The 20,766-nt window shown below is 37.3% G+C and overlaps 1 protein-coding gene across 1 annotated transcript; it reads left to right on the top strand.

Annotated features, from left to right (window-relative positions):
- Window positions 1-400: 400 nt before the first annotated feature.
- Window positions 401-20,096, top strand: LOC139144449 (cubilin-like). The gene is made up of 8 exons (XM_070715149.1): window positions 401-476; window positions 2,969-3,310; window positions 4,171-4,521; window positions 5,110-5,439; window positions 14,500-14,868; window positions 15,192-15,533; window positions 17,371-17,700; window positions 20,008-20,096. Exons 1-8 carry the CDS (start codon window positions 401-403, stop codon window positions 20,094-20,096), a joined length of 2,229 nt encoding a protein of 742 aa, XP_070571250.1.
- The last annotated feature ends 670 nt before the right edge of the window (window positions 20,097-20,766 follow it).

Here is a 20,766-nt window from a genome sequence, read left to right as displayed (position 1 = left end):
GACGAGAAAAAAATAATGTTGCATAGTTCACAGAAGTTACATTTCATTAAAATGTGAATTAATCTCCCGAAGCCGTTTTCAAGCAGTTAACATCCGCATAATGAGTTTAGAACGCAGATATGAAACAAATGATGACGCTCCCTTGACAACGTGAAACACTTTACAAAATTAATGTTCAGGTGATGTGTTTCACGAACGACCAAGTTATTCAAGAACACTTAATAATCTTTATTAAAATGTGTGATCACCCCTGAATTTGAGTTTTGTGACAGACGGGTGACCAAAGGTCAATTGCATACTGATAGGATGATATGTGCTTCTACTGGACATTGGACCGGGAAATAAGATGCTCTGTCAATAACGTTTGTCATATTCTGTTATCAGTATATGGTGTACACATATGGCGAAAGCCAAGATCTGTTTTAAAATGCTGCTGTTCATCTGCTGTCTGTTATTTCGGTTCTCTACTGAAGCAGGTAAGACAAAGGCCCATTGCCCATTCATATATATCTAATGTAAATTGAAAAATGGAGAGCAATGAGATATATACAGTAGTCCTTGGAAGCCAACTTCGAGTAACCTGACGCTTACTTTATGGTACGTAGATGTATAGATGTGTTGGCACTCAGTCCACAGTGCGGATGGTCTAATTTGTCAATTAAGTTAATATGGCAATTGAGGTAGCACGCGCCTCGAAAATGAAAGAAAAACGTTTGCACGAGTTTTCGGTAAAGAATCTTTAAACCATTCCTTTTCGAAACCAATAAGGAATAAACGTGGAAATGGTGAAATATATACACATAATTATATATTTACCATCCAGAACAAGATAATTTTACGCGCTCCAAAACAGTCGTACAGTAGGCCGAATCCGTACGGTAATATATACTATTTAAAGAGGGTTTCCACCCCGATGTGCAGTGCATTTTGTGGTTGCCTCAGCGCGGTAGTGTTGAACGAATTCAAGGGACAATTGGATGCCTGTCAGAATATGTCTCGCGCTCTGTTCATGTAGTTCATGTGCTATCCAGGAGTAGGTCCAAGATAGCGTTATTATACTTAGAATATACTAAGTCGGTAAATCTGCGCCCTTTTTGAGTCAAGAATTTAAGTTACATAATAATAAGGTTATTACGAAAAGGTTTGCGTGCCTTGGTATTTGGCGTCCGACCCACATACACGGGCAAAAGCTCGAGCTACAGCACTGCAGCTACCCAGCACATAGCTAGCGAGGCTACGGACGCTGTCAACACCTATGATGAAGAGGAGCATTTGAAAAAATCTTCATCTAAAACAAATCTTTAACTAACAGTGAACTGTCCCTTTATAATATATTATAGCCCAAAATGGGACTATGTATTCGAGGGTAGGTGACCCTTTGCCCGACTGAAGGAGGGCAAATCAAGGTCTCCTGCCTTGAGGGCTATAATATTTTTATTACATGCCTCTCTTGCATAATTTTCACTTCAATTTTTTTGGTTTACATACAAATGACCATTACATGCTTTATTTCCTTGTTATACGAAAGTCTATTGAAAAAATAGAATGATTTTCATCATCAAACGGCTCATTGAGATATTTAAACCATTGTTATGCGGTTTGTCAAATATCTTTCCGATGATTTTGTGAAAGCGGTATTTCCTATGTATAAGATGTAATTTTATCATTTTAAATCTCAAAGTTGTCAAGGTGAAAATAGTTCCGGCTCACTTTCAGTCAAATGATGACTAAGCAGCCCGCGACGTCATCAACGAGTTACCATTGAATCCCGGGGAGCGAGAGACGTTCAATATACAAGGCATGTAATAATGAAATTACATGGCTTAGTGAGCTTATTGGCTCTGCCCCAGTGTGATGTTAGTATAAAAATGTGAAGAACATAACTCTTTAAATTTAAGTTCCGATAGACATTAAATAAAGGACAGTACATGTGCAGATACTTAGGTGTTCATCGATGGGCAAGCTTAAGATACATGTCATACCACATGCTGTACCGGGAAGATCGCGAAACTTGTCGATACACGTAGAAATGCTCAGAAAGAAATTAAAAATTACGGTATCATGGCCTTAGAAAATGAAAACAGTATATAAAAACTATTTTCATAAAAAAAGACGAAAATCGTATACCGAATTCCAAAGTGCGCATGATTGACTTCTGCACTGCAGAATCGGAATATTTTGAAATTAAAGCTATTAACAATGTTTATTCATTAACTACCAGTTTAAAACATACGACTCTTTATCTAGTACTTATTTTTATAATGTTTGTATTTCTGGAGTTAAACATTCTGTAGGGGCGGCGGAATGCGGCGGTGAAATTGTGAGCGAGGGAGAGGGTTCCATTGAATTTAACGGATCCTCAGGACTAGACATAAATGAATGTATATGGACAATACATATCATCGAGCACTCTCGAGTGACAGCAAAATTTGAAACATGTAACCTAAAAGTGGAGAGATATGGCAACTATAAAACGAGCTACATAGAGATTCGAGATGGAGAGAGCGCTGAGGATAAACTCATGGGAAATTACACTCACTGGGATTGTTCGTCATCAGAATCACCAATATCTATCGGGTATACTTCGACAAACGTGATGCGGATTCGTTTGGTTTCGCATACGATGAATGATGAGCGACTATTCTTTTATCTACTCTTTGACGGTAAGTTTCCGTTCGTCTAATTCATATTTCTAGTGATCCCTGATGTTTGAGTCCAACTTTCAAAAAATACCTCAATATATTAAGTCAAGGCAAAATTAATAAATCAGAACAAAATTCGAAAAAAAACTGCATGGACAAGTTTAGGTGAAGTATTTTAATTTGAATGCAGTGCTGATGTAAGTTCTTGCCAGATATGTATTCAGAGTATGGCTTTAGTTTAAACACGTCGTCATTCAAATCCATTCTAAGAATACTAATCAAGACAGACTAAGTTTTAAAACGAAATCCTCTTGATACATTTTCAGCCTGTGGTGGTGACATTAAAACGAAAGGAGGGACAGTCTCTTCACCTTTTTATCCGGACTCCTATCTGAAAGGCGGAGAGTGTACCTGGACGATAGGTACCTACCAAGGAACAGTCTTCTCCTCCAACTTTGACCACTTTGAGTTGAGATATTCTGAAGATTCGGTACAAATACGAAATGACGAAAGTGACGGAGAGCCTGGTATCGGGCGTTACACCAACGATAATCCCCCGGGTACAGTTAACGATACCGAGGAAAACAAAATGTGGATTAGTCTTAAAGCTCATGACCTTCCAGAAAAGAACGGTACAGAACCCTGTGGGTTTCGGCTTATGTTAAATGGTAAGAGTCTTATGTTAAAAACTATATGTTACTAACAAGTCAATCTTTCCTAAGTTTGATAGTACGTTTTGTGTTGCTGTGAGGTTGGCTAATTTCTGCAGAATTTTGTTCATGATTATGCCGTTTCTTGTAAATAACGTTATGCGACACGTTATACGAAACGTATTTTACAGTTACGTGTTAGATAGAAATTTGAGACAAATTATTTCTTGAAAATATACATACAGGTGGATATATTGTTTTTAAAATAGGACATATCATTAAGTTACTAAAAATGCGGAATAAAATTCAGCGAGCTGTGAGTCTTAAAGCTAAACGAAGATAACTGAAAATCGGCGCATGCGTGTATTTTTACGCAATTACAATGTTACTGTTCGGTGGTAAGGTTGAAAGCACACAGCAGGCCTACTTTGACAGAAAGAAGCTTAATTTGCTTTGAGGTTATTCAAAACAGACATTTTGTAGTGCTGTGCCAGATGTTTGGAAAACAGAAACGTTTATTATCGCAGGAATTTATCAAATACGATCACGATGAGGAGAGCTGTGACAAATACAGATTTCTGAGTTTACTTGAGCTCTTTCAAATTCAAAGATCATTTTACAAGATTAATGTCCATTTTAACATGCGTGTTTTGCTAAACATAAAGACGGACACAAAGCTTAATTAGCATTGATCATGTGAATTGTAAGTTTTTCCCTAATTTGGTTTCACTTACAGTTACGATTCATGTCACATACTCGGACGAGTAGATACAATTCTTGCGCAATGGCTGTTTTACGAAAGTGATTATAATGAAGGCTTTCTTGACATTAATATTTAATATTTTGACACGTAAATTGTCGCTTATACTTCTTTTCAGTTATTGGTGGCAATGGTGGAGATATTTATGGACAACGAGGTTTCATTCTTTCGCCTGGTAATTTAAAAGGAAGTCATCGGGGAATTTATCCCGATAAAGATGCTGTCTACACATGGAATATTCATTGTCCGAATGGATCCTATGTACTCGGAATGTTCGTTGATTTTTCACTCTCCACATTTGACAAAGTCAGCATATTTGATGGTGACGAGAGTGAACCCTTCATCGAGTATCAAGGTTACCAGGGTCAAGATGAACAGTTCAATACAACAGGAAACAAAATGGTGGTGCAACTTTTCACTATCAAGGATTACGCTAAAGGTTTTGGAAGATTTGAACTTAACTTCGAAGGTGTGGTATTTCATTTTTCTTTTGTTTAAAGGCAGTTGAGAGATTCTTAGCTGATTAACACTTAGATGTGTACGTCGAAGATTTAGTGATACAACTTATAAAAACACATTATGGTAATGATAGTACTTTCCTAAAATGAGAGAGTTTATGAAGCAATTAACAAATATGATCTTGAAATGCTACAGTCATCAGCATGCGTGACTTAACATTAAAACAGCACAATGTAGGTCTTCTTATTTGTGATTTTTCTCAGGCAAGTTTAATATTTTTACCGCTTGATTGTTTTATAGCTTCAATTATATGCTGAAAGTTAGACAGGATGAACATGACGTTTGCTTTCTTCATTAAACGAGTATCAGTCCTGGGCACGACGTACCGAGATTTAAGGGACGTCATCTTTGATAGAGCGGACCTTGCCTTCTTGTTCCCAAGAAATTAATTTTAAAAAAAGACAATAAGAACTCCACATGACATTTCCCCGAATTGTACATATTTCTGTAGCAGGGAAACTAAATGAAATACATTTTGATGATTCTAGCGATACCGTGTTTAGCTAAGTTAATATTGCCCGTTGATAACTCTTCACAGCACGGTTGTTGTCAACAACTGAGACTGTCACGGGATGCAGTGGTACTGTAGTTTCTCCGTTTTATCCATTACCCTATCCCATGAATGTACAATACACGACTGAGATATCAACACCGTCTGGCACTATCATGAATCTAGAATTTACAGAGTTGATGTTGAGGAATGGCGACAACGTGTCCGTCTATGATCAAGATGGACGCCTTCTTGCAGGGTACCAATCGGAAAAAGATCTTGAAATGTTGGAAACGTACAGTAATGTCACTTATGTTATTCTCTATTCCGGTCTCGAAGACAAAACTAGAATAGGGGTATACTCCATTGAATTCAAAGGTAAAAATCTTTTTACGATACCTTGTAAAATCTTCCATTTTAGTTGTCGTGAACCTTGTTAAGGGGACAAAGTAGCTCTTTCTGACCTTTTATGTAGTCTCAAGAAACATGGATTTCATGCATAAGGTAACTCGGTATACACTAACGAAAATAATTTTAAAAATTATCCCTTTTTGGACTCCAGACACAATGTCTTTTCCTATTCCACATTGCTTTACTATGACAAATCAGCATTGCACGGTGTAACGGAAGCTGCTATCCATATCTATATGAAATTCACCACCAATAAATATTTCATTACAAATGCTTTCAAGAGGGCCAAACTTGATGTAAAATTATATTCAGCCATGCATGGTCAGATCTTGAATGCACAATCTGGATTTTCTGAGACAGAAGGTAAAATGTTTCACTGAATGTTTTGTCTTGTCGAGATGCAAGCAGAATTGACGTTGTTTATAGTTGACCGGTATTTCAGCACGTACCAAGAAGTCAAAAGACACAAACTATTTTTTTTATATCTGACAAATTTCATGAAAACGGATAAAAAAGAGCAACTTTTCCCGTTAATCTTCTTCAAAGCTTGATTCGACTGTTAACGGATTATTACTTTTTGCACTGCACTTTACTTTAATGTTTTGATGACGTAGGACTGTAAAATGCGGGTCAGCGCTTTTGCAGATCTGATCCACGCTTTCTTTAATACGGTATAAAACAACATGATAAACAGCAGAGACACCATAAGCTCTGTGATCTTTTTTCCTTCAAAATATGTAAAATTTATGATGATCATTGATATTGTCTTTAAATATTTCTTAGCGGTACACGTCATGTGCGTTCTTCCTGAAACTGATTTAAACGGTGAAGTAATTCCTGAGTTGGATGTGTACACGCCAGGACAAACGGTAACCTTGATTTGCCATGAAGGATACAGCCTGTCAACGAACTACTCAAGTGTAACATGCGAAAATGATGGAAGCTGGAATGAAGACTTTCCAGAATGTCACGGTAAACATTTTGCATTTTCCATAAGACCCCTGTGCATTAGTTTTACGTTTGAAACATGGCAGAAACAGTCCTTCTACCCAGTGATATTCTATAAATGTCATAGGACAATTTAAAATGAATTTGCATGTAACACTGGTACATCATTGGTATGGTATCATCCACATTGAAGTAATCCATATCTGAAAGTTGTGTGGACGCTTTTCATGCACCGAGTGCACCGCATAAGGAAGCATCAAAACAGTTGAGGGGAGATTTGATACTTTCATTAACAGCGTAAGTGAAGAATGCTAAGCACATGCGCTGCTGTTGTACAATTCAACAAAATCCAAGTGGTCTGTTTGTATATATTCGGAATGGAAGGTATGGATTTCACCCTCGAGTTCTTCGGGTTTTCAAAGTAGCCAGACTATTAGTTTAGCACTTGTGTGAGCGTGCATGTGGCGGCCTAAATTGGATTAACAAGTATAGAAGAATTCTTTTGTCTATGGGAACTAATTGGTCATCGATGACGGCCTAAGTAAACAATATTATCTATACTAAGTTACACAAATGAGTCAGTCAGCACGCCAATCTCTCTCTAAGTACAAGTATCCATCTCGGCCGTTTTTTTTTAATTCGAACGTTCCATCGCTTTGCGTACGTCCAATTATCCATCCATCACCCTGTCAGATCTTGAATAAGTCTAGCATTCTGCGTAATATCTGTCCATCGAATATTGCCTATCCTAACTTAATGACCTCTTTTACTTTTTAGTTCATCAATAGAAATCGAGAACGTATTTTGTTTGTTTTTTTTCTTGGTTGTTTCGAAAACCAGCGTATGAAAATACTTAACACAAAGCAAACAGAGTAATATAATGTTCTTGAGTGAGTCATGCAAGCAATATTTCAGAACAATGCCAAACCGTCTCTCTCTTCGATCATTTTGTGAAATTCATCTGTAGAGGTGGTGTGTGGCGGCGAAAGACGGAAGGAACAAGAAAACATTCAATCATTGGATCCTCAAGATTTGAAAAAAAAAAAACGAATGCGTTTGGATAATTTACATTCCTGAAAATCCAAAAGTCACAAAAAACTTCTAGTATGTCACTCACATGTTGGTACCACAAGTGGAAAATATAAAATAACCTACGCGTGCATTCACGTTAAAATGCAGAATGAAATTACTTCGGCCATATCTAACAATGCAGAAATTTGACGATTCAATAACTTGATAAGTCAGTGGTTTACATCATAAGAGGACTTTCAGTTCTTAGCTACAGCTAACTAGACCAGTAGATAATGTTTTGTGGCTGTGGGCGTTCGTTTGCTTGTCATTTAATCAAATGTATTCAGTCACCCTGACTAGGGTTGCGATTACAAGGGACATCCCCGATGACCTCTCAGAGAGGCTACATAACTAATGGAATATCAGCACTGTAATACTTCCTTAAACATTTCAACATGTTGCTCCTTTCTACAAAGTGAATGTAACCTTGGAATCTATGGCATAAATCTTCAGCAGTAGAAATATACCTCCTAGAGGTTGCTCAACAATGTAAATTTCCCCTGACGATGGCAAAGACAAAAGTCTGATTTTAAATTGTCTACTTTCCCATAATTGTATACGTAGCCTATTTAACGAAGGACTTGCAGCAAACGAAGATAAGGCAAATAACAGATAATTATCGCTCCGTACTATAAAACACTGTTTAAAAATCCAATGCGATTGTATATTTATTCATTCAGCACTTGTACTTGCTTGATCTAGCGATTTGTATCTTATGTATATACCGTATCAATTTCTCTCACTGTTGATGTAACTGATTTGTCGAGCATTCTTGTCTGTGTGGACGCCTTCACGCTTTGAGAAAATTTTCTCTATACCTATAAACCAGTAAGTAATAATAGACAATCAAAAGTTCGATCCCTCGACAATGAGTAATGCAGAAATGAACAACGTTAGGCAGTGTAAATCGACAGCGGAGCGTTCACTTTGTAGTATTCGCGTAGCCCCTTACTGTAGATAGGTATGATTAAGGTACTGAGGTGACAACAATGAACGTCGAATAGTAATGCTTTAAAATAGTGTTGTATACACTCAGAAAGTATTGGCTGCAGAAGGACCAGTTTATGGAAGACTAACTAGTCAAAAAGCTGGACAGATGCAGACAAAGTGTATTACGTTTAATTGGCGTGGTAAACAATTGAGAGAGTATTGATTCCTGAATGGTAAACAGAAATTGCACAGAGCGCCCTTCAGCATGTACACACTTCTCGAAACACTACAACGTAGAGAGGATTAAACTGTCTGGGGCCCTAAGGGATATTACCAAGAGCTAACACAATGTAAAATCGCTCTTCTAAGGTAGTTAAGTGTACGCGCCTCGAAATAAAAAATGGATAAACATTTGCTCAAATTTGCTTCAATAACATTCCTGGTCTTTCTTTTTGCAGATCAGGACAATAAAAGATCACCATCAAAATGCCGGTGTTATTAGAACAATTTTAATACAATTTCCGACACTAGGAACCAGAAATGACCACCATTCTAGGTGTTAACTCTATGTGGAAAATTAAGGTGTCTAATTTCACAAACATAGGACAGTGAAAACCTTATTTATTCCATGTGCTTCAGATTCAGCTTCAGATGCTTACGAGATGAATTGCGACCTTCTCTCCCAAATCGCCAGCCCCCCCCCCCCTGTAATTTCTGTCCTACGAATGGTAGACAAAAAGTACTGTAAAAGTTTGCTAGTCAGAGTATCTGTCCCTGAGGCGCGTTGTAACTTTTAGTCCTTGCTTGGAATCAAGTAGGTTATTCGTTTAGGTACAACCCGTGTAATGTACTGAACATCCTGGCAGGGGTCAAAGTTCCTCACATGGCCTTTGTCAATAATAGTGTGTATGAGTTCACCAACAACACCATTGTATGCCAGATAACATGTTACATTTGCAGATGGCACTGAATAAGACGACGCGAGAGCGAGGGAAGCGTTGAACTTTAAATTAGATCCTCTGACGTATTTCTGTGATAAACAGTTCCCAAAAATTTCCCTACAGACTTTAATATTGCTGACATGGTCAACGTCTATGGCTCATCCCATTCACCACGAACGAACCCCTAATCCACTAAAGACTATATTACATGAATAAACATGCGATATACAATTACCAGCAGCAAAATTTAGAAAATCCCGACAAATCAGAGAACGATATTTGCGGTCCTATTGGAGGGAATTCAACATTTATTCTTCAAATTGTGTGTCACTTCGTTCCAGTCAACGCAGGCAGTGTAAACAAAATTCTTAAGATAACATCTGGAACACAAATAGAAAAGGGGCATGATCTAATACAAAACGCTTTACTAACAAAAGGCTTTAATTGAATGCAATGCTCTACTTAATAATTTGAGGTCAAACTGATGACTTCGCAATTATACCAAGTGATATTCATTTGTACTGTTCCTGTTTTTAACCATAACTAAGTTGTCATTGAAACTTGTCAAAACTGTGAAGCGCATCCTGTAATTGAGCCTCTGCTTGTGTGATGGTAGATAGCATAAACTTATGAATAAATTAAACAAGAGTCTTGCTTATTTGAGTCATAGAAATAATAGCTTTCATGAAAATAAAAACAGATGACGAGTTGCAATAAACAATGTCTCTGATACAATTGAATTTAATTTAATTGCAATATCTGTTATACAGACGAGTAATACTACTACGATCACAGAAGGTACGGCAATGACTGTTATAATTTGAGTTAGAACTCAAACGGTAGAACACAAAAGCTCACACAATCTTGAAATCAATATCAGAGTTGAATTACAACAACTGCACAGAAGTGAAATAAACTCTTTACATTATCGTTAAAACCACCGACACCAGCCTGATGCGTGATCACGAAGAAACACGCATGTAGAATTCTCGTACTCAAACAAATATGAGGAAATTGACTACGTTAGAAATAGGTGACATTATGTTTACATCGTATTCACTTTTTGCCGTAATTAAATGACATATTCATATTATGACTATATGTTGTTTGTTGGGAGGCCTGTTTCTACATTTTGTGCACTTCAAGTTTTTCTCAGGTATGCATTTGAGCCATAGTGTCCACGGTTTTTTGTAAAAAAAATGAGTTTACTTTATGTCTTCATAAATCAGAACTCTTAGGTCTTTTGCTCAAAATTATCTTAATTTAAAATCATAATGAAGTTAAAACGTATGTGGTCACAATGTGAAGCTTGGAACGGTAGAAAGAAATAACCAAATTAGCTGAAACCTTACACATTACTAGATATTCAAACCGCTCACTATTCAGAGCAACAAGATGGTTCAATATCCGTTTATTCAACAAGTTTGAAAATTGGTCACCACAAGTACCACATTAGCATAATGTTGTTAATATTGTAGTAGTCACAGTGTCTGAGTCGATGCGTGATCTGTATCTTAAAGTTGACTGAACGTGTTTTTTGAAAGCTGTAATATTTTATCTTAGCAAAATATAAGGAAGCAATTTTCATGTCATTCAAATTCTATCATTAACAAATGCACTCTAACAGGCTATAAAATTCAATTGTCAACCGCAAAATTGGGTCTAATCAATCAAACAAACAAAGTTGAGTTTAAAAATTAATTCTGCCCTTCTCGACATAATGTTTGGAGAATAAGAGAATGGTTCTTTACTAGGCTCAGCTAATGTAAACCAAAAGACATTCCACTAAAGCCACGTTTGACGTTTTGAAGAAGTTAACTTCAATACACTGTACAAACTTAATGCTCTGGTGATTTATCATTAGTATCTATTTAAAAAGTACGGTCACTTCCTGGTATTTGGGTTTTGGGACAGAGTGGCGGCAGAAGGTTTAACATAACTAGGATGGCATATCCTTCTGTTAAACATTGAACCGGTAAACAAAATGGTATTTCATAAACGCTTTTCACATACTGTCATCAACACATATGCATGCAAACCGCGGCAGTGTGTTTGAAAATGCTAATATTCATCTGCTGTCTGTGTTTTACGGTTCTCCATCTGAGTAGGTAAGGCACAGACCCATTGACCTTCCTAATATAGCGTATATATTCATTCCGAGCGGTAGTTGCATACAGACACATGGTTCGCTAATTTGTCAGTCGATTTCAAGTTCTGTAATGCTAATAGTTCACCAATTTGTGCATGGAGAATATAGCCTGTAAAATTAAATCACATAATGAGAGGGTTATTGCCGGAAACCAGCGTAAAGATCGACAAGCCGCTTGTTACATCCAGAAGAAGTCTTCGTGTCCTTTGAAAGGTGACTGTAAAGTCAGGGTCAATTAACAGAATGTTTACATAGTTCTCACTGATAACTCCTTCAAGACACGCTCTGCTAATTACATGCAATCATTCTGTAACAAAAAATATGAGAACAGTAATCACCTGTAAAATTAATTTGGTCTCTCAATAACAAGGACCACGACTTTGATGTATCGTAGTCAATTATTGACAGAGCATCGAATTAACATAATATTAACTCGATGCTCTGTCCAGCTTTAATGAAGCGATTAATATTTGCCAATCAGAAAAGCTACACAATCAATACTGACAAATGTACTCTGTTAACAAACGATCTGAGTTGGTTTCAATATGTTGTCATGAAAACAAATATTATTTTTCGAATCTGAAAACTATAAAGAACAATAGTACAGTGGTGCGTCCCAACCATATAAATGAGAAAATATCCCAGGATTTAATTTCACGGGATTACTTTCATTTAATGAGTAAAACGGTCCATTGCCCTAAGATATACAAATAAGTTACCGGGTACTTTCATTCATAAATTCGATCAAGTTGAAATTTTGATACACCAAATGGCATCTTTACCAATCAAACATACGGGTTTGTCCACGTGAACTTGTCAATCATTGTCTCGCGCTGTCCCGACACCAAAGGACGTCAGCCATCGGCTGAAAGGGAGGATTCACCGCGCTTAGACATGACAGTCTTATGACCAAAGTTATTTACAATGTTTTAGAAGGAAAGGCAACAACTAGATCTAAAAATTAGTTCTTATGTAGGAGATCTTGTGGCTTGCAAAATATCACATGCTTAAGATCTTGGCGAGGCCAAAACTTTCCGTTCGATAGCACGTACCCGGAGAAAACCGGCCTTCACCTGTCTCAGATGGTGTCAACTCGTTGGATCTTGGTCGTCAATGTTTACGTCTTACGGACTTTGATTTTTGCAGTTACACACATCTTGCCCGTAGATACCTCTGAATCTTGTCATTGGACGGAAATTATGTTCTGTTCTCCAAGCCGACTTTCAATATATACATTGACAGCGCTGGACTGCATGTTCAGGCTACAGCTGATGTTTTCACAACAGTCTTACGCTGCAGGTTCGATTCCGATCGAGAATTTGTCAGAAATTTCGAAGTCGCTTTCCCGAAGATCACACGGAACTTATTTATTCAGTTGAACTTACGTTGAGTTGTAGCTTTCGGGTTTATCGCTAGGTACGACGTCCACATTGGAGCCGCGATGTTACTGAGGTATTATAATCGATCAACGGCAGCGCCACTTCAGTCTCGGGCATAACTAAAGCTTATGCGAATTGAAATTTTTGGACATACCTTCCATGTTTCCATGCCTGAATTTATCGCATTACGTTAAAATTTTATGAGGGCACGGCATGGCATCAATCGCGGCAGATCGGTCTGTGCACGGGAGCATCGCGACATGCATGGTCTGATATAAGGACAGTACTTGTGCAAGGAAAAAATTCTGGTTGATGACGTATAACAGCGGTAATATCGATTTTTTATCAGTAGTTGTAGATTAATAATTATGAACTTCCGCGGTTGTGATTCAGACTTTTACACTAATACACGATCATCAGACTATTTGATGCAAAAGTCTAGAATGTTAGTTATATGATAATAAGGTTATTACGAAAAGATTTGCCCTTGGGTATTTGCAGTCCGGATCACATACCCAGGCAAAACCTCGAGCTTCAGTACGACTACAGTACAGCACTGCAGCTACCCGACACAATACAGGCGAGGCTGTGGACTCTGTCAACACCTGTGACCAAGAGGAGTATCTGACAAATATCTTCATCCAAAACCCATCGACTAGTAACAGTGAACTGTCCCATATTATATAGCTTAGCGAGCTTATTGGTTCTTCCCCAGTATGGTGTTTACATGTGGAAGAGTATAACCTAATTATCAAATTTAAGTTCCGATCCATTTTAAATAAAGAATAGTACGTACATCTGCAGATATAAAGTTTATCATCTATGGACAAGCATAAGATACGTGTAGTACCACATGCTGTATCGGAAAGATCGCGAAACCTATCAATACATGTAGAAATGTTCAAAGAAGATGTATAATAAACTTCAGGTGTAACTTGGGTTTAAATTATTTACAGTATAAAAAGTAATTTCACCAGAAAGACGTATATCATATACCAAATTCCAGAGTACGCGCGATTGAGTTCTATAATGCAGGTGGGAATATTTGAAATAAACGAATTGTGTCTTTGAAGGTGATGATTAACATTTATTCATTAACTGTCAGTTTTAAAGTTATCTTGCAATTGTTTTTTATAATGCTTGTACTTTTAGTGTTGAAATTGAAAACTGTTAATTCATCTTAGGTCAAGAAATATAAAACGTTTGTTTCTCATCCTAGACATATTTCAAAAATGATGCTTTTTTATTCTTCAATCAACAAGAACGCGGAAAAAATGAAAACAACATAGGAATGCACAGCAGTGTGGCCTTATTATTTTTGTATAGTAACAGTTCTGCTGTTTCACTTTTAGTGCGGATATGGACAGTTTCACATCGTTATATAACACTGACATATTTGAACAGTTTTGAATGTAATGTTGGTGGCAATTACTTTGTTATTGTTCAGTATGTTAATGCAGCACTGTGTTATGCACTATCGTCTCGTATTTTTGCGTTTATTTCTTATTTTATTTCCTAGTGAGCAGACAAAAATTGACGCGGCGGATTTGAATTGACGCGCACGAGGATGAGAAACAAACTTTTTTATTTTCTTGGCCTTATTCTGTAGGGAAGGCGGACTGCGGTGGCGAAATTGTGAGCGAGGGAGAGGGTTCCATTGAATTTAACGGATCCCCGGGACTAGACACAAATGAATGTATATGGACAATATATACCATCGAGCACTCTCGAGTGACAGCAAAATTTGAAACATGTAACCTAAAAGTGGAGACAGATGGCAACTATGAAGCCAGCTACATAGAGATTCGAGATGGAGAGAACGCTGAGGATCGACTCATGGGAAATTACACTCACTGCGATTGTTCGTCATCGGAATCACCAATATCTATCGGGTATGCTTCGACAAACGTGATGTGGATTCGTTTGGTTTCCCCTACAATGACTGATGGACGACTTTACTTCGACCTACGCTTTGATGGTAAGTTTCTGTTCGTCTAATTGACATTTTAGTGATATCAAATGTTTGAGTCCAACTCTCAAATAAATCCTCAGTATATTTAGTGATCCAAAATTAAGAAATAATGACAGAATTCGAAAAAAAGATGGACAAGTTCACGTGAAGTATTTTAATTCGAATACAGTGCTGGTGTAAGTTTCTAATATGTTATCACATAGCTGACGAAAATTACTATTCGAAGTTATAGCTTTAGTTTAGACAGGTCGCTATCCCAATCCATTCTAAAAATACTAACCAAGAGAAACGCAGCATTGTTTTACAAAATTCTCTTTCTACCTTTTCAGCTTGTGGTGGTGACATTAAAACGAAAGGAGGGACAGTCTCTTCACCTTTTTATCCGGACTCCTATCTGAAAGGCGGAGAGTGTACCTGGACGATAGTTACCTACCAAGGAACAGTCTTTTCCTCCAGCTTTGACCACTTCGCATTGAGATATTCTGAAGATTCTTTACAAATAGGAAACGATGAAAGTGACGGGGAGCCTGATATCGGGCGTTACACCAACGATAATCCCCCGGGTACAGTTAACGATACCGAAGACAACAAAATGTGGATTAATCTTAAAGCTCATGACCTTCCAGAAAATAGCGGTACCGAACCCTGTGGGTTTCAGCTCATGTTAAACGGTAAGGATCATAGGTTACAAAGCATACTTATAAATCAATCTTTTCTGACTTTGATAATGCGTTTTTGGTGATGCGGCTGTGGCTAATATCTGCAGAATTCATTCATAACCTTACCGTTTCTAATAAATAATGTTATACAGGATATTTTACAATACATATTTTACTGTAACTTGTTAGACAGAAATTTGAGACAATAGGCTCTTGCAAATATAAGTGCAAGTGATTACATTGTTTTTAACAAAAATGGCGTATCATTTATTTACTTAGGAATGAGAAAATACAATTCAGCGAGTAAAGAGTTCAAAAGCTAAACGGAGAGAAGTGAAAATCGGCGCATGCGTGTATTATTATGCAATTTTAATTATACTGTTCAGTAGTGACTTTAAAGCCCACAGCAGGCGTACTTTGACACAAAGAAGCTTAAGTCGCATTAATGTTATTTCATATATAAATGCTTAAATGCTCAGTGCACCAGATGTTTGCAATATAGAAACAATGATAATCGCTGGAATTATTATATACGATCACAATGAGGAGAACTGTGACAAATAAATTTCTGAGTTCAATTGATCTCTTTCAAATTCAATCATCATTTAGTAAGACTTATGTACATTTCAACAAGCATGTTTTGCCATTACAAACAATGGACTGAATTAGCATTAACCATATCAATGGCAAAAGTTTCCCCTAATTTTGTTTCACTTACAGTTACTATTAATGTCATATACTTGGACGAGAAGATAAAATTCTTGCGTTGTTATGGTTGTTTCATGGGAGTGATTATGAAGAAGGTTTTTGACATGTAAATTGTCGCTTTTACTTTGTTTTAGTTATTGGCGGCAATGGCAGGGATATTTATGGACAACGAGGTTTCATTCTTTCGCCCGGGTTTTCAAAGGAAGTCATTTGGGTATTTATCCAAATAAAGGTGCGGTCTACACATGGAATATTCATTGTCCGAATGGATCCTATGTACTCGGAATGTTCGTCGATTTGCACTCTACACATTTGACGTAGTCAGAATATTTGATGGCGACGAGAATAAACCCTTTATCGAGTATCAAGGTAGCCAGGGTCAAGATGAACAGTTGAATACAACAGAGAACAAGATGGTGATAAAACTTTATACAGTTGAAGATGGGCTTTCTAAAGGTTACGGAAGATTTGAACTTAAATTCGAAGGTGTGGTATTTCACTTTCCGTTTTTAAAATTGAGTGGAGAGCTTCTTAAGCTGACTAACACTTTGATGTGTACGGCAATGTTCAGGGATAAACCTTCTAAGGTAACGATGATAATTTCCTAAAATGAGAGACTTTATGAAACACTTAACGAATATCATCTTTCAGCAAATTCTAAAGTCGTCAACATGCCTGACTTAACATTAGGTGTGCAACAATGTAGGTTTATCATTTGTGGTTTCATCGGACAAGTTTAATATTTTGCCGCTTGATTGTTTGCTTACTATTTGCTGAAAGTTATGCAGGGTGAACATAAAGTTTGCCTCTTTATACCTGAGTATCAGTCGTAGGCATGACGTACCAACTTGAAGGTTTAAGGGACGACATCTTTGATGCAGCGGACCTTGTTCCCATGACATCAATTAAAAAAAGACATTAAGAATTCCGCATATTGACTTTTCCCCTAAATGTACATAATCTTAATCAATAGCTTTTACTGTTTTACTGCAGTTGTTCTCAATGACGTCTACTAATTGTCTTCAATACGACAATTAAATAAACTATTTTCTGTAAAGATAATCAGAAAATAGCTGGGAAATCAAATTAAATAACATGGTGTTAAGCTAAGTTAATATTGCATGTTGATAATTCTTCACAGCCCGGTTGTTGTCAACAACTGAGTCTGTCACGGGATGCAGTGGTACTGTAGTTTCTCCGTTTTATCCATTACCCTATCCCATGAATGTCCAATACACAACTGAGATATCAACACCGCCTGGCACCATCATGAATCTAGAATTTACAGAGCTGACGTTGAGGAATGGAGACAACGTGTCTGTCTATGATCAAGATGGACGCCTTCTTGCAGGATGCCAATCGGAAAAGAATCTTGAAATGTTGGAAACGTACAGTAATGTCACTTATGTTATTCTCTATTCTGGTCGCGAAGACAATACTAGGATAGGGGTATACTCCATACAATTCAAAGGTAAAATTCATTTACGATACTTTATAAAATCTTTCACAATTGAAAGTTTTTCCTTTTTTAAGCTCACATTGCTAAGGGGGCAAAACCTGTCTTTTTGACCTTTTTGTAATCTCAAGAAAACATGGAATACATGCATATAGTCACTCGGTATACAAACCAACGACGGTACATAACTGCCAAAATGTCAGAAATTATCACTTCGCTGAATGCAAACACATTATTTTGTTTGTGACTTCCAAACACAGTGTCTTTTCCTATTCCGCATTGCTTCCTTAATCAGCATTTCACAGAGTAAGGAAAGGTCCTTACCTATATGAAATGCTCCATCAATAAAGATTTCATTACACAAGCTTGCAATAGGGCTAAACTTGGTGTAAAAGTGTATGTTCAGCCATGTATGGCGAGAGTTGTACACTAATTTGATATTTGTTGGTATATAAGGTAAAATGTTTCAGTGATTGTTTAATCTTGTGTCGCCGCAAACAGAATTGACGTTGTACATACTTGACCGGTATTTCAGTATGTTTCAATAAGTCAAACGACACAAACTATTATTCATATCTGGCAAATTTCATGAAAAATACAAAAGAGCTACTTTCCCTTTCATATTTTTTAAAGCTTTATTCGACTGTTAACGGACGATGACGTTGTTACACTGCACTTTAATATTTAGTATTTTGATGACGTAGGACCGGAAAATGGGTTCAGCTCGTTTACATGTCTGATCCACGCTTTTCTAATACGGCATGACATTTGAAAACATCGTGGTAAACAGCAGAGACACATAAGCTCTGTAATTTTCTTTCCTTCAAAATGTGTAAAATGTATGATGATCGTTGATATTGTCTTTAAATATTTCTTAGCGGTACACGTCGTGTGCGTTCTTCCTGAAACTGATTTAAACGGTGACGTATTTCCTGAGTTGGATCTGTACACGCCGGGACAAACTGTAACCTTGATTTGCCATGAAGGATACAGCCTTTCAACGAACTACTCAAGTGTAACATGCGAAAATGATGGAAGCTGGAATGAAGACTTTCCAGAATGTCACGGTAAACATTTTGCATTTTCCATAAGACCCCTGTGCATTAGTTGCACGTTTGAAACATGACAGGAACAAATGCTACCAAATGTTATTCTATAAAAGTCATAGGACAAGACGCACTAAAGTTCTTTATGATTTAGATGAATTAGCATGTAACGCTGGTACATCATGGTGATGGTATCATGCACATTAAAGTAATCCATATCAGAAAGTTATATGGAATCTTTTCATGGCCCGAGTGTGCCGCATCAGAACATTAAAACATTTGAGGGAAGATTTGACACTTTCAATGCCAGCATAAGTGAAGAATGCTAAGCACGTGCGCGGCTGTGGTACAATTCAACATTATCCAAGTGTTCTGTTTGTATGTATTCGGAACGGAAGTCATGGATTTTACTATTGAGTTCTTCAGGTTTTTCAAGTTGCCAGAGTATTAGTTTAGCACCTGGCATGTAAGGACCTAAATTGTTAACAAATATACAATTATTCCTTTGTCCATTGGAACTAATCAGTTATTGATGACGGCCTATGCAAACAAAATTATGCATACAAGGTTACACAAATGAGTCAGTCTGCACGCCAATCCACCTGCATGTACACGTATCCATCTCGGCCGTCTTTCCATTCGATCGTTCCACCGTTCGGTTTACGTCTAATTATCCCTCCATCGCCCTATATTGAATTAATATAATAATCTAGCATTCTTCTGTCCATCGAATATTGCCTATCCTAACTTAATGACCTCTTTTACTTTTCAGAATCACGTATTTTGTTTGCCTTCTCGATATAATTGTTTCGAAAATGAGCGTATGAAAATACTTAACACAAAAGCAAACAGAGTTATATAACGTTCTTGAGGTCAGTCAAGCGATGTTTCAGAACTATGCGTAATAGTCTCCCTTCTTCGATTATTTTGTCAATTCCTCTGTGGAGGTCAAAACAGAGAACCGGTTTTTCTGTCCCGTTGGAGGGAATTTCGAAGGTGAATTCTTGAAGTTATGTGTCACTTTGTTTCAGTCAGCACAGGCAGTGTAAACAAAACTCCGAAGAAAACATCTAGATCAAAAATAGAGAAGGGACATAATCTAAAACGCATTACTATCAAAAGGGTTAAGTTGAAATATACACTGTGGAATATCCTCATACAATGCTATACTCTATAATTTGAGGTCAAACTGATGATGACGCAATTATCAGGTGATATTTATCTTGAATGTTCAATGATGCAGACTCATCTGTGCAGATATACTATACTCTTGTAGCTAAATACTTTATACTGCGCTGGAGAATTATTTCTCTATCCAGAGCTTTCGACAACTATCCAGCCGTCTTTATCAATGGTGTTGATTAGCACCCATGCGCATGCGTGATCTTAAAATATTATCCCAGATTCGAGGCAGTTGATAACGTCCGCCTCACAGAAATATTGCAGCACACTTTCAGAACATATGGTGTGCAGTTACACGCTAAGCCCTTTAATACCATCAGACAACTACTGGTATGCCCTAAGGATCTCACGCCATCCAAGACGTATATTTATCACATCCGATGTGAGGGTTGTGGAGATAATGAATGCAAAATGGACTATATTGGAGAAACAGAACAATCCTTGCAAGCCCGAGTGCAAGAACATCGGCGTCCAAGCTGCGTCACTTCAGAGGTTTCTAAACACAATGATTCCCCGGGTCATAATTTCATGCTAGAAAATGTGAAAATCTTGGATCGGGAGGCGGATTGGTTCAAAATAGGTATTAAGGAAGCGATATACATAAGAACACATAAACCAACGTTGAATCGGGATGGTGGACGTTATCAACTGCTTCGAATCTTGGATAATATTTTAAGATCACGCATGCGCAGTGGTGCTTATCAACACCATTGATAAGGACGGCTGGATAGTTGTCGAAAGCTCTGGATAGAGAAATAATTCTCCGGTGCAGTACAAAGTATCTTTACTATTCCTGTTTTTACCAGAACTAAGTTATCGTTGAAACTTGACAAAACTGTGTAGCGCATCCTGT

Source organism: Ptychodera flava, chromosome 11 (assembly GCF_041260155.1).
Source record: "Ptychodera flava strain L36383 chromosome 11, AS_Pfla_20210202, whole genome shotgun sequence".
In the NCBI taxonomy this organism is placed as follows: domain Eukaryota; kingdom Metazoa; phylum Hemichordata; class Enteropneusta; family Ptychoderidae; genus Ptychodera; species Ptychodera flava.
This window is presented reverse-complemented; position numbering and strand designations above follow the sequence as displayed.

Bases quoted from the DNA above. Each gene is read 5' to 3' on its own strand.
- LOC139144449 (XM_070715149.1), top strand. From the start codon at position 401: ATGGCGAAAGCCAAGATCTGTTTTAAAATGCTGCTGTTCATCTGCTGT. The intron at 477-2,968 runs GTAAGACAAAGG...ATACATTTTCAG, and splicing joins TCGGTTCTCTACTGAAGCAG to CCTGTGGTGGTGACATTAAA. The intron at 3,311-4,170 runs GTAAGAGTCTTA...ACTTCTTTTCAG, and splicing joins GTTTCGGCTTATGTTAAATG to TTATTGGTGGCAATGGTGGA.